The sequence below is a fragment of the Tinamus guttatus genome, unplaced genomic scaffold (genome assembly GCF_059628265.1).
Source record: "Tinamus guttatus ecotype Peru unplaced genomic scaffold, ASM5962826v1 Tinamus_guttatus_pri_ptg000208l, whole genome shotgun sequence".
Classification (NCBI taxonomy): domain Eukaryota; kingdom Metazoa; phylum Chordata; class Aves; order Tinamiformes; family Tinamidae; genus Tinamus; species Tinamus guttatus.
The window spans coordinates 4,303,110-4,316,913 of record NW_028288742.1 but is presented as its reverse complement, the minus strand read 5'-3'; the positions used below and the strand labels follow the sequence as shown (position 1 = coordinate 4,316,913).

The following is a 13,804-nucleotide window of genomic DNA, read 5'->3' as shown; positions in this document are numbered from 1 at the left end:
AGATCACCCCTAAGAAACAAGCAACAGACATTTGCTACTGAAATATTAGTTCTGTTTTCATGCCTTATTTTGACTTCACTGATTACATAAAGTATACATTTCATGAAAGGGTTTATTTTTATTAGCTAATAAAAAGTTTTATGTAAAAGTAGTAAATGAGTAAAAAAAAAAAAAAAGTTTTGTGCATTCAGGAAATGTTCAAGCTTTAAGTATACAGTTTGATTAACACATCACTCCAAGAAATCCTAAATATGCTGCAATTTCCTATTGCTGAACATGTTTTTTGCGAGCGTTTGCTTAAGGATGCTCATGGATTTTCTTGTGCACTGAATTTGTTTACAGTAGCACCTTTGGACCCCTCATTTTTCTATTTGTGAAATTATAGCAGAAGCCGTACAACAGTTTCACACCATGACTCAGCTGAGGTAATTTTCCGCCACCTTTCTGGACTGTAAAACCTAGGCTCCCTCTTCATGAAAATGTTAATGGCTCAGGTGAAAATAACTTTATAGTAGAGTATGTTGACATGAATACATTAAGTTTCACCTCCACGTACTACACTGACTTTTTAAAGAACAGCATGCACAGCTCAGGAACAATACCAAAATAGCTACCTATGCATCTAAAGATCTGGGATCAAGGTAGTTTTTGCATTTCTCACGCTAAGGAGTGGCTCAGCACAGGAAAGACCGAGTCACTTCTTTCCAAGTGTCTAGTACAAGAGCATAAAGTTAGCTTCTACAGCAACTAAGAATCATAACATAAACCATTTGCTTTGAATTTTGATGCACTTCAAATAGTCCTTCATAAATAACAAGATGCCCCATGAAAACATTTGAGAGGGTTAACTCCATTTTCTCCTTTGGGAGAAGGCGATGGAAAGGAAGCATGAAAGCCAATGCTGCTTCTTCCCTGCAGAAGAGGGTGATGTGACATCCAAGCATCTTTCAGTAGGGATTTGTTTACTTTTCCCTGAAACCCATCCTTCTTACATCCCTTCACATTTTAGAGAATATTAAACACAACCACTAAACATTATGTTTTCCAGACTTTCAGCGCAGTTTCCTGACATATTTTGCCATCCTCTGAACCCCTTCAGGTATTCAGAAACTGCATCTTTCCATTTCAACCCCTATTTCAGCAAACACACACACACAGAATTCATGTGTTATCCATACACACAGAGAAACAGTAATATACCACTGTACATACAATAGTATAAATGCATGCACAGAATAAATGATATAAAATAGCATAGGAGAGGCAGGTTGGACTAGGTGATCCCCAGAGGTTCTTCCAGTCTATAGGATTATACAATTCTTTGATAAGAGCCTATGAACACACAACATTTTACTACTTTGGAATGTATTCTTTGGAATAAGTGAAGAGATAATATTTACTATATTGCTTAAAAACAGATGTACAATGATGACCATGACAGAACACTCATTGAAATTTTCACTCATGGAAAACAAAGCCTCTCCAAAAACTGAATGAACTTCAGATTTTAGAAGATTTACCAGTTTAAAAAATAACAATTCTTCCATGGGAGTATATAGTCTACTAAGATTTGACAACACCAGTCTACTCCTTTCCCTGTCTTCCAGCCTTGTTGGCTGACTCTTCTTTTGTGATCATCCTACCACTTCAAACACTTGGCAAATGATTTGAAGTATCTATATGAAAGTTATAAAAATGAATTGTGAGGACTACTGAAGTGTAACTTGACAAAAATTGGGCTATGAGATGACCAACAATTCCAACTGTACTTCAGCTCTCCTCTCTTGCCTCTAAAACCAGGGCACTAGGACAAGTAGGGGCTCCACTTGCTGTGCACCCAGTATTTTAACCACTACATCTTTCAGCACCTAACATCCCATGGGCACAAGAGAGTATTCCCCTGCACTCTTCAGCCTCACCACTGTGCTCTCACCCTTCTGCTGTTGAAGTGACTGCCCTCCCTTCTCTCCGCCCGCTCCAGCCTCACCTTTCAATCCCCTCATCCCAAAACAGGCTCCTACTACTTCTTTTACCCCTCCGTGATCCTTCAGGATTGTCATCTTATCTAGCCTCCCATCGCACACCACTCAACTCAGGCTACCTGAATCACACTTCCATCATCTCCCTAGGTCTTCTGCTCACTCCTTGCCCTTGCCCCCTCCATTTCTAACCTCCACTGCACTACACTTCCCTTCAATGCCATCAATCTCCTTCCCCAATTTCTCCAAAGTCTTTGCTCCTCTACCCTCCAACGTACAACTTCACTTCTCCAGTTCCATGTACATTTACCTTCTACAATTCCCTACAATTTAAAAAACAACAACAAAAAAAGCACTTCAGGAAACAACACAAAGTTACACTGATATGCAAGTAATCACATACTTATTCTGAATATTCTATAAGGCTAACAAACCAAAAACAACCTTCAAAAAGTACCCTAGAGAGTTAAGTCCTGATCTGAGTTCTTTATAAATTACCAACTGGGAATATAAAGAACAGCTGAGAAATATTAGAGCTAAAATTTATGCTGAGAAACTAAGAACATAATCCAGTCAGTAGAGTAAAATTAAATAAAGATATATTTGAAATATATTATAAGAAGAATTTAAGTGTACAAATATGATGATTCAGTGGCAGTTCTGCAGTGGAAAAATCTTGGGATAACAGTATTTCACAAATTAAGTACAACAAAAGATTCAACTTTTATTTAGAATTTTGCATGAAAAACACAGAAAACAATTATTTTTCTGTACTGCACAGATGAAGGTTCAACCAAAATACTGCTCTGCCTTTGGGCACCATGTTTCAGGGACATGAATAAATCCAAAAAAAGCCTTAGAGAGGAACAAGATAACAGTCAAGAAGTGAAGGAGATGGTGCCACAAGAAAAGCTGACTTGCTTATTGATGAAAGAGGGCTAAGGCAGAGAAAATGTTCCAAAGAAAGCTATAAAGACTTGTTTGCTAGCTACTCCTGGACAGGGAAAGTTTGTTTAAATTTTCACCATGGTAGATTTGCATTAGGTATTAGGAAAAACTGAGAAGCACTAGAACAAAGACTTCTCTGGAGGTTTTTAAGGATATGTTAAATGAACATAGGTAAGGTATAGCCTAAGTATACTTGAACCTGCTTTCAGATTTTGTATTACAGAATTGTATGCAACTGTTTTCAGGTTTATATTCTTATTAATTATCTCTGCTCAAGCTTGAATCACACAGAAGAGTTAGTTATACCTTCCGCTTCACTACGAAAAATAAATCACAAAAGATTATTTGTGGTCCTATGAAATAGAAAAGCAGACAGACACTGGAAGTACTGCTGTTTCATTATGTTCTCCTGCAAAGCTACAGAAACTTTAAGACAGTAATCTTAATTCCATGTCCATGAACAATAGATTTCTATATAAAAAACTTTGTATAATGTAATCAAGTGTGCCACTTTCATTAGAAGTATTCATTGTAATACATTATTCCCAGCACAAATTTCTTTAAATGGAGTAACAAAGGAAAAGAAAGAAAATAAACTTTTTATAATATTTCTCATCTACGTTTTTAAAGGGTGGCTGCTCAGAGAATAACTGAAAACTTGCAGAATATTCAGAAGAATTCAGATGATATACCGGCTTTGTTGGATACCAATCATATAAATTATTGTGCGTATTAAACAGACAGTGGAAATAATGCAAGATTAAAATGAAAAAGAAACAAAAAATAAACAACAACAACAACAAAAGGGTCCATTTTTACCTGGTTTACATTCATAGAGATCACAGCATTCCCCAGGCTTTCCTGATGCCTTAGAAACCAGTATATTCAAATAGCCAGGCTGGCAAACTTTCCTCAAGCAACCTGCAGGATTACACACGCAGCGGCTCGGGAGCGGGCAGCATTCCCCGGGCGGAGCGTAGCCTTCGATCAAGATGGAATCCTCCGGACAGCGAGGGGAGAACTGGACCTCGCAGCGGGCCTTGGAGCAATCGGGTTTCTCTTCTGAAAGGGAGAGGAAAAAAAAATATATATATATTAACATGTCATATACATCAGTCAAACACTGTACTGAAGCTTATGCTTTAAAAAAGAAATCGGATTCCCTCCTCTCCCCCTCCAAATAAAAAGGAAATTGCTTCTACCAAATTGTTTTGCAAAATGGGATATACCTAAAAGCATCTTGATATTTGCAAGACAAGAAGTACGTTACTAAATTTTGCACAAATATTCTAATTTTAACTAAACTCACAGCCTCAAAAGCAGCTGGGAAACAAAGCACTTCGCCTTGATATTAAGATGCAACTTGTCAAACCATGCACAGCCCTCACGTTCACATCTGCACCTTTAGCTCCTGCACTTTCCACTACAAGAAACTGATTTTAGCTGATCGATTTCTTACACTTGAATGACCCAAACTTAGATTTCACAAACCTCAAACCTTGTTAAAAGTTCACCAGCTAACCTATATGAAGAGTCCATAGGGAACCTACGCATGCTTTGATAATATCAGAACACTGTTATAAATTTCAATGCTTTGAGCAGTGGAAAAGACTTGGCTAACTTTTAAAAGTTTATCTCTAGTGAAAATACCAATGACAAATTAAGATGCATTAAACAAAAGTATCTATGATTTAAGAAAAAAAAAAAGACAAGAATATTCATTCATTGTTTTTAGAATTACTAAAAGCAAAATAAAGCATATATGAAATTCTGCTTCTAATCATATCCTGAACATACTTCAGAGTAAAAGTTTTTCCAGGGGATCACTTTTATACTTCCTTGCAGTATTTTGTTTGGATTCCACTATTCCAAGTGATACTAAAAGTCAAAGCAATACTGTTTGCATAGATGGATGATTTTCCTACTTTGATTTAGTTTCACTTAGAGGGACATGAAGCCTACATATGTTAATACTTAGAAAAATGGTATTGTAGGTTATTATATTTTACTGAATTTCAGCTAGCAAATATATCACGACAGAGTCAAAAAACAATTTCACATATTGCTTTAAAGTACAAGCACTCTATATTTTTCTTACAGGCTATACAGATTAGTAAATTACACGTGTTATCAACAATGTCGTAATTATTTTCTTTCAGTTAAGGACAAGAAAACACAACAGTACTTCCATCTACCTGGTAAAATTGCTTTGGTTAGGTATGTTCTTTGCCTAGACTTTTATATAATGTTTCTAACACCATTAAAACAAAACAAACACAGTTATATTGCCCTTAATTTAAGCTATTATCTACTTCACTAAACTCTTCAGACTGAACATGACTGGTTATTAAGTTTCACTGCAGAAATATAGCTGTAAAAACAACACATAGCTGCTTTTCGTAGTTTAGGGAAACAGTTTAAAAAATTCAAAACTTTAGCTTTTTAAAGGATGTATTTTCCATCACCACTGCCTTTTGTTCAGCTCTTCACCCACAGTAGTGATCAGATAATAGCAAAGGAGAAGCCTTTTAAGTTATGCTCACTATAGACCCTTAAAATTACACTGTTACTTGTGAGCTGCCCAAGCATCACACATTCAGTAATAATTCTGATTTTTATGACTGATAATCCTATCTTCATGCAATACCTTCTGTGATACTCCTATTGTACATATTTAAGTATGCCTAACCATGATTTTACTTGATTGGATTTGCCTATAAGCATATTTTACCCTAAAAGCTCTGCCTGCATGGTCTGCAGACCATGCTCAGGACAGCACTGCCCAACTTAAGCTGACTTTCAGAAACACAAGAGCTGTCAAAGAGCAAGTGAAACAGCAGCAGTTAAACTATTCAGGATTTTAGATATACTTATGTGGAACACCAATGCAAAGCCTACTGCTGGAGTTGATAAGATCACCTAGCAAAGCACCTGAAGAAACAAGCTGGCACCAAGGGGAGGTTGTCAGAAATATAACAACCAGTGGAAAGGAGAAAAAACAATCTTAAATAGAAAGTCATGGCAAGTACAATTATCTGAAATGTTCACTCCTTGCTTTATAGTTATAACTTTTTTTCCACATTAGAGTCTTATGTCCAATACAACTAATCGTAACAGAATACAATGGGGCTCCCCAAACTGCAAATATTTAATACAACTTGCTTTATTTGTAAGAGGAAATGGTTTAAACACATTGTGTTTGTGTTTTTTTTATAAAATTGCTTAAGGGCAGCAGATACTTACAAATCAAACACAAGATTTCTTCTTAAGGAAGTAACAACTACTTCTGGACTCTATACCAAACAAAAACAAAGAAACAAAACAACAATCACCACCACCACAAACCTACTGCTACTTCTACAAACGCCTTATTTTCAAATTATAACCTCGAGTTACATAGGCTGTAAAAAACTGCCCTCACAGTATGGAAGTGATGTAAGTGAATTGCAGAAAGGCCAGATCTATGAATCCAAGTCACAGCAGTCAACATGATTTTCATACAGGTTCCTTTTTGCTTGGCCATATCAGAGTCAAAAGTGGCCAAGGTGACATGATTTTTCCATCATTGATTTTATCGTGTTTTCCTTGTGGAGGAAGGCAGCAAGAGGCTAATGTGATCTGTGACCTGCAGTATTAAAAGGGCGTCCTTGAAGACTCCCTTCCCTTTGTACTTGGGAAGCAACTGTCATCTCGGAGATGAGAAGGCGGCAGTTCCCACCACAGGGTTAGCGCATCTTTTCGTTAGCGCTTTAATCAGCTGGCACCTTCTGTTTCACTGCATCTCAGGAAAAGCTGATGAGGGGCTCTCATTTTAACGCCAGGCCAGAATAGAAGAGACTGCTTTTAAGCAATATTAAGAAAAATTCAAGGTTTTCTTCTTGGCATCTTGGCAAATGGCACACTTGCAAGGCTATCCACTTTTTCTAATTGCAAGGATAGGATTTTATATACAAGGCATACTTCTAAAATCCATTGTGCTAAACTTGTTTATCTTTTCATTCCTTGATCCAAGAAGGCATGGAAATTGAATTTGGTCCCAAAATAAACGATGACAAACATGAATACAGCCATAAATGTCACTGTTTTAATAGGATTCCTGATTTAATTCTATTACCTACAGCTATTCAGGATTTCATCAAACAAGAGGAATTGCTTGTTTAATAGCTCTTTTCTCCTTTATTAAAAAAACACTTCCAGCCCTTACAAAAGTAACACAGAAGAAAACATCTGTCAAGGCAGAATAATTAAAAATACGATAAAAGACTACCTCAAACTGAAAGCTAAGGCAATGGCAAGCTACATTTCACAAGGAAATAACTGTAAATTAACTCACCAGCGATATTTTTGCCATGCTACCTTTTTATAAATCAAATCATGGCTATTTCGAGGTGGCTTCTCGGTAGGTCAAAACCTTCCGGAAGGCAAAACCAGCTGCTCTCCATTACATGAACCAGGCTCTTCCTACTCAACATCTCTCAAGTCAAGCAAGGGATCAATACTTAAACTTAGTTTATCTCATTTAATAATAAAGAGACCATAAATAGTTACTTTACTAGAGAATTTCCCATCCCTCTGTTAGCTCAGAAGCAAGACATCTTCCTTTTCCAAAGCAGCACACCAAAAAATCTGATCTTCTATGAAAGGAAGGACTATGCATATGACTTACTATGAAATAAATTAGCACAGGATATATGCAAAAGTCTTAGTCCTCAAAAAGAATTATCCTAACATGTATTTATTATGGGGCAAAAGAATACATATAGGTCATATTTTCCCAATCCATATTGTACATACCCTCACAATAGCAATATTATGTAGGCACAACTGCAAATAGGAGAAGAATAAAGCTGTCTGTTAAATCAGATGTCTTCTTTTCTTAATAAAGAGTTTGTGCTCAGAACACAATTTTTATACTAATTAAATTATGTATTTATAAACATGTAATTCATCATCTCACCCTTGAGATGGCTAATAGGTCTCATTTAATAATTGTTAGCAAGGCAACAATAATTCACAAATTAATGCAATGCAGAGTTGCATGCACTCTACAGAGATAAAGGAAGAGCCTGGCTCAATAAGGCAGGGAGTCACATGAGTTACCTATTTGAAGCCAAGGAGGCCAGTACATTTGGAGCCAGAACATTCTGGAATGTGTCTGGAAAGATGACATTTTGGCAATATGAACACAATCCAACTAAAGTAATTGACATTCTGAAAAAGTCGAAGGAAGAATCTGATGGATCCTTGAAAACAATTTTCAGAATGTCTACTCAAGAAGGCAGCTTTACAAATTGTTTATATAACATCATTTGGCTTACCACTGGCACTGCTACCTTCAGGTATATGTTACAACCATATGATATTTGCACAAACCCATATTCTGTAATTAATTTTCCACAAACCTGAAGGATCATGCTTATTGTTACATTGCAGCTAGCCTCCAAAAACCTACCACTAGTACGACAGAGGACAATGTACAAAACCCAAGAATAACCTAACCATGTAAACAACATGTGGCATGTTTTAGAATAAAGAGAGCTACATACAGTACTCATTTATTTAAAAGTCAGAATTCAACCAAAATTCAATACTGAAATCCTAAGATTTTCACTTTAGAAGGACACAAGAAGCTGTTGAACCTCAGAAGCCATGGCATAATGCTGTTCCAATTGACCTTTCTCTGCAGCCACAATATGTTTGTTCTAAAGTTCATGAGTGGTAGGAGAGTAATGGACAGAATAACAGAAGTGAGAAGTCAGGATTTGAATTTAGGTGGGAGGAGTTTTTGCCATTAGCATTCAAGAGGGCCTGTCAGGAAACAACAGTCATAAAGGTAGATGCAGATACAGAGAAAATGTATGAATTGTGGGTATCAAAAGCAGCTACATAATTTTAAAATTTTGTTTCCCATGACCTTATGAAATTAGTAAGGGAGGTTTTGTAGACTGCTAAACTCTATTTTACAACCAATGCTTTCTCTGAAAGAAGGTAACTTTACATTCGTTCAAGATTTATTCAGTACTGGACCTTTAAAGTGGCCTTTAGTTAGCAGTATTTATCAAGGCTAAAAACTGAACATAGGAAGTCTAGATCTCAATTTATTTTTCTCTTTGCAACCTGAAAAAAGCCCACCCAAACACAAATCACATACCCACATACCCACACCCCTCCCAGGCAGCTGGGCTAATCCCAAAGCAGTGCAGAAATCAGGATAGGTCCCGAAGAAGAATTAAAAACTTAGCTTTCACCTCTGTATCAAATTCTTTTCCTTCATTATGTTTGCATGCTCTGCTTTGACACGCAGAGAAAATACATGCCAAGTATAGTTAATGAGAAAAGCAGAACAGTTAAAACATTGGTTAGCATAGTGAAAAGACCTTAAGGTATAATGTAGTGTGGGAGAAATTGAGGGAAAAAAAAATCCTGGAATGGGGTGGGAGGGCATTCTGCTTGCTTTTCAGGTGAAATGAAACAGATCCCCGCTTTTCTGGTCATCTTTTTAGGGAGCAATTTTTAGCATTTTGTCAAAACTTCATGTGACCAGATGCCTTTCCTCAGTCACCATAGAAACAAGGACAGAATGTTTTCATAGAAGGGGAAAGTTAAAGAAACTATAGTAGACTCAGGTCTTAATGTTTCCACGGAGATACTTAAACTAGTCCACAGCTGCTCTTTTGAAAACAAGTTTAAGATACATGCAGGGGTGGGTGGGTATGCATATACTTACTATTAATTATAAAATTACTATAAATAGAATCATATAGAGATTTATATATAAATTTATGAATAGATTAAAAATTATTATTTTCTGCTATGTCTCTATAGAAACATGTAGAATAGGCACAATTTTGAAATGGGAAACTTCATATTTGATAGATTTTAGTTTTCAAAAAATTTCTTCTTCAGCGTAGCATACAGGTCACTAATGTGCACTTTCTGTATTGCTGGGCAGAGCGATGCAGTTAATGTAGCCTACCTGCTTTGAAGATGCATACTGTGCGGTTCTGCATTTTTGTTCAGCTGTCAACTGTTTTTGTGAAATCTAGGCTACATTTTTTTCCCTGACAGTCTTACAGCTGTCACTGGAACCCATTCCAAACAATAGGCATATTGTACTTGTTATACAGTGGCAGGAAGGAAATATTAAAAGGATTAGGGATAAACAAGAAAAATGATTACCCGGCTGGAGCAGTCAGACAGACAGGGATCGATACAGGAATGCAAAATACCCAAAAGGATTTTCAAGAATCAAAGGGACAGTTATAACAGATTAAAAAAATGAGATTATCTTACACATACAATATGTACATTACTGTATACGGATGAACTGCTACAAATAAAAAAAGAACTAGAGCTTGACCTTTTACCAAAAACTGAACTTCATCTAAAGTTTGCTCATTTTTTAAAACAAGTTTTGCTTCACTTTCCATCTTTCTGACTCTCTGGATTTTACATAATGCACAATGGAGCAATCTGTCTGTCCCATATTTTAGCCTGATTTTTTTTCTGTGATATGATAGCAGCAATCTGTGCTTGGCATTGGTTAAGATAGCCATGGAAATAAGACAGGCATAGATATAAGCTACACTAAATAGACAATGCATTATCAAAATGCATCATTGTAACTTACTTTTAACTATGGATTTGCCAAAGTATTTTCATTTTAATCTAGGCTCTAACATCCAGGTGCAAAGGCTTAGCCATTGAACACAGTAGCTTCACTCAAGATACTTCCTTCAGACTAAAATTCAGCATACAGTAGTAAGATTGCAATCCCGTTTGGATAGCAAAGTCATTAGTATGTTCTATTCTACTTTCTGAACTTTTTGCTTTCCCAATACTGAAAATACTAGAAAGGGTGGTATCCAAACCCAAAACACACATCAGAATGTCAATCAAGTTCAAGGCATCCTCTGCCAAAGAAATGCATATGAAAAAATCAATGTGGATTTACAAGACTTCAGATGCCACTGAATCTAGATGCAAACACAAACTCAGTGAAACCAGAACTGCTTATGGAAATAGCTGCAATTGGGTTCAAGCCTCCCTGCTCAAAGCATTTCTGAAAGAAGCTTGGGAGTTGTCCTGTTTGGGTATATCGGAGCTACTTGTCAATTAAGAGGTTGTTGTTGGCTTTTTTGTGTTTTTTAATTAACATAATTTAGCAGCTTGATATCAGCAAAATAATTAATCCAAATTGATAACTGATAACATTATATAAGATAACTGCAGGAGTAGTACATAAGTACATAAAAGAGAATCAAATCAATCCAGTCTGCTGTAGTCCAGAAATGGAAAAATAAACAATTCCAGGGATGGGATCCATACTACTGACACACAGCTTTCAGCAGAACTCAAGCACCTTTAGGCCTCAATATTAAAAATGCCCCAAATATATATTGAAATATAAACATGAAGAAATGCACAATAACACCTTATGTGCCTAATGAGATTTACAGATATGCTAGGGTGCCCAGCAGACACTGAAGCAGCTGGGTTATCCCCCATTTAAAAAAGACAAACAGAAGGTTTTGTGCACTATCATGAGTGGAATAACAGCACGTTGTGATTTCTTGATACAAGAGAGTCTGTTGTTCTGGATGGATGATACTGCTCATAGCATTAGTCAAGCTATTCATTTGCACATCAGTTGAAGTCTGAAAACAAAGCAGTGTGTACACAGTAATGAAATGGTCTCAAGTACAGAGCAAGGGCTTCAAACAAAGAATGTCCCCCCCCCCCCCAAAAAAAAAAATTGGAAGTAAACCAAAAAATGACGAAGAGACAAAACTCTAGAGAAGTCTAGAAGAGACACCACTATAAACAGCACACACTTCAATGACTTAGAAAAATGTGTACCAGCAGTAAATTTACCTAAAGGGAACTAATAGAGCAGAAAATATTCTTTATTGAAATGATACAAGCAGCTGCAAACCAAAGGAAATTCTGCATGTGTAACAAACTGATAGTAAAGCACAAGTATACCAATTTCTGCTTTCTGTAGTCTAAGAATGTAAAGCACACAGAACTACACACTACACCTGAAAACAGTACCTAAAGCAGTATGCCCAAATCATTATATCTGCCTCTTCATGAAGATCTTAAAATGAGAACACATACATACCTGAAATACATACCTGTATTTAAAAATAAAATAAAAAAAAAAACCCAGAGCAAAAGAGCTAGATCAAAAAAAAGGAACCGAATGGCATTAAAAAGACAAAACAGCTGCCATCGCCACTCCCCAGGGACTGGAACGCCTGAAGATACTTTTGGAACGTAAACTCCATTATGCAAACTAGTTCTCCTAGCTATTAATTTGTAGCTGCTTTCGAAGCACCTCCGTATGCTTGTTAACAGCTTAACCACATATTTTTAAAATTCCTCTGTAAGGATACACAAGATCCATAAGGAAAGTTACCTCTGTTCAGCATTTCATACTTTTCTCATTTCTATTAACCTCTCCTAAGAAACTGCAGTTTCAAAAAGTAGGAGAGGCACAGTTTCCTCCCTTTAGGCAATCCCAAGACAACTATTTCCAATGGTGAAAATCAGTGCCATGTACGTCAAAAAATCATAATTCTCCAACTTGCTATGGTCCAAGTTCTCCCCTCTTTGGTTCACTGGGTTGGCTTTTTCCTTCTTCTAAATATTGTCTGTAAATCTTAAAATGAAAAAACCTTTTCATTCTTTAACATTTTCCAACTACTGAAAATCTCAACACTTTTTAAAATATATGCTTATTTCTTATATTACATGAATATCTTTGTAGAATTTTTGTCCTAGAAAATTAGTACTGACTATAGTATCTAACATTTCACAATTCAATTACTCAACTAATCATCAAGTTACTAAACAAAATTTCTAAGCATTAATTAAGAGAAACAGAAAAAAGCTCTAGTTACCTGAAAAAATATGACCAGAGAGCAAAGATGGCAACATAATTTGGGATAAAAATCTATAGACATACATTAAATTCTCATGTAAAAATTCTTGGTGCCCTTTACTGAAAAAAAATCTAGAATACTTTCAACTAAATGTCAGGTTAAAAGAAAAAAAATGACATTTTTAAAAAATTACTTCAGGTGTTGAAATAACTAAGCAGCTCAGTCCTCTGTAGAAAAGCAATACTGAGTTATGAGTTTTATTTTCGCAGTGAAAAGACACTTGTTAAAACTCTAGTTAACATCATTTCACTGAATAAGAAGGTGGTAGATTTTCCATACAAAACATTTTTCTCCAAAGCCGCCTTATCATAAGCTATCACATCTGAACTTTAAGAAGAATAAATAGCAGTGTTCCAGAAGAAACAGTTATAAAACTATTAAAATGTAAAGCTTTGCTCTTTACTTTTACTGTATGCAATTCTTCATGCTTTATGTTACAAATATGGAATATATAAAGATATACTATTCTATGGATATGGATTTTCTTGTATCCAATGGACACATGCAGCAGGAAGAGTAAGTTTTAAGAAGGCAGTTAAACTTCATCTGACTCCTTTCCTTAAATCCCGACTTGCAATACCCATCTTTAGTACTAACAAGGAATGTTGTTAATTTTGCTGTTAAGTTGCTGTTTTTTTCCTGACATAATGCTCAATCACATGAAGAAACATCTTTACTGCAAGGGACATGATTAGCAGTTTTATTTATCCCCAAACCCTTTTGGTTTTATACTTTAAGATCATCGTATAAGCAACTCAAAAAAGGAACAAATAACAACAATAAAAAGTAAACCCTGAAATGATGATAGAAAAAAAGGCACACTTGACCAAGACCACAACTAAACAGTGCATTATGGCAAGTATCACAGAAACTGCAATTTTAAGGCTAAAACCTAAGTGGTACAAGGTTGAGAAAATATATGTCCAAGCA

General features: G+C 35.9%; 1 protein-coding gene across 1 annotated transcript in view; it reads right to left on the bottom strand.

Annotated features, from left to right (window-relative positions):
• Positions 1-13,804, bottom strand: part of CRIM1 (cysteine rich transmembrane BMP regulator 1) — a 171,288-nt gene that overhangs the window by 85,037 nt on the left and 72,447 nt on the right. The window contains exon 3 of the mRNA XM_088524180.1: positions 3,747-3,989. Within this exon, the coding sequence (XP_088380306.1) occupies positions 3,747-3,989 (243 nt within the window). The remainder of the gene's footprint in view (positions 1-3,746; positions 3,990-13,804) is intronic.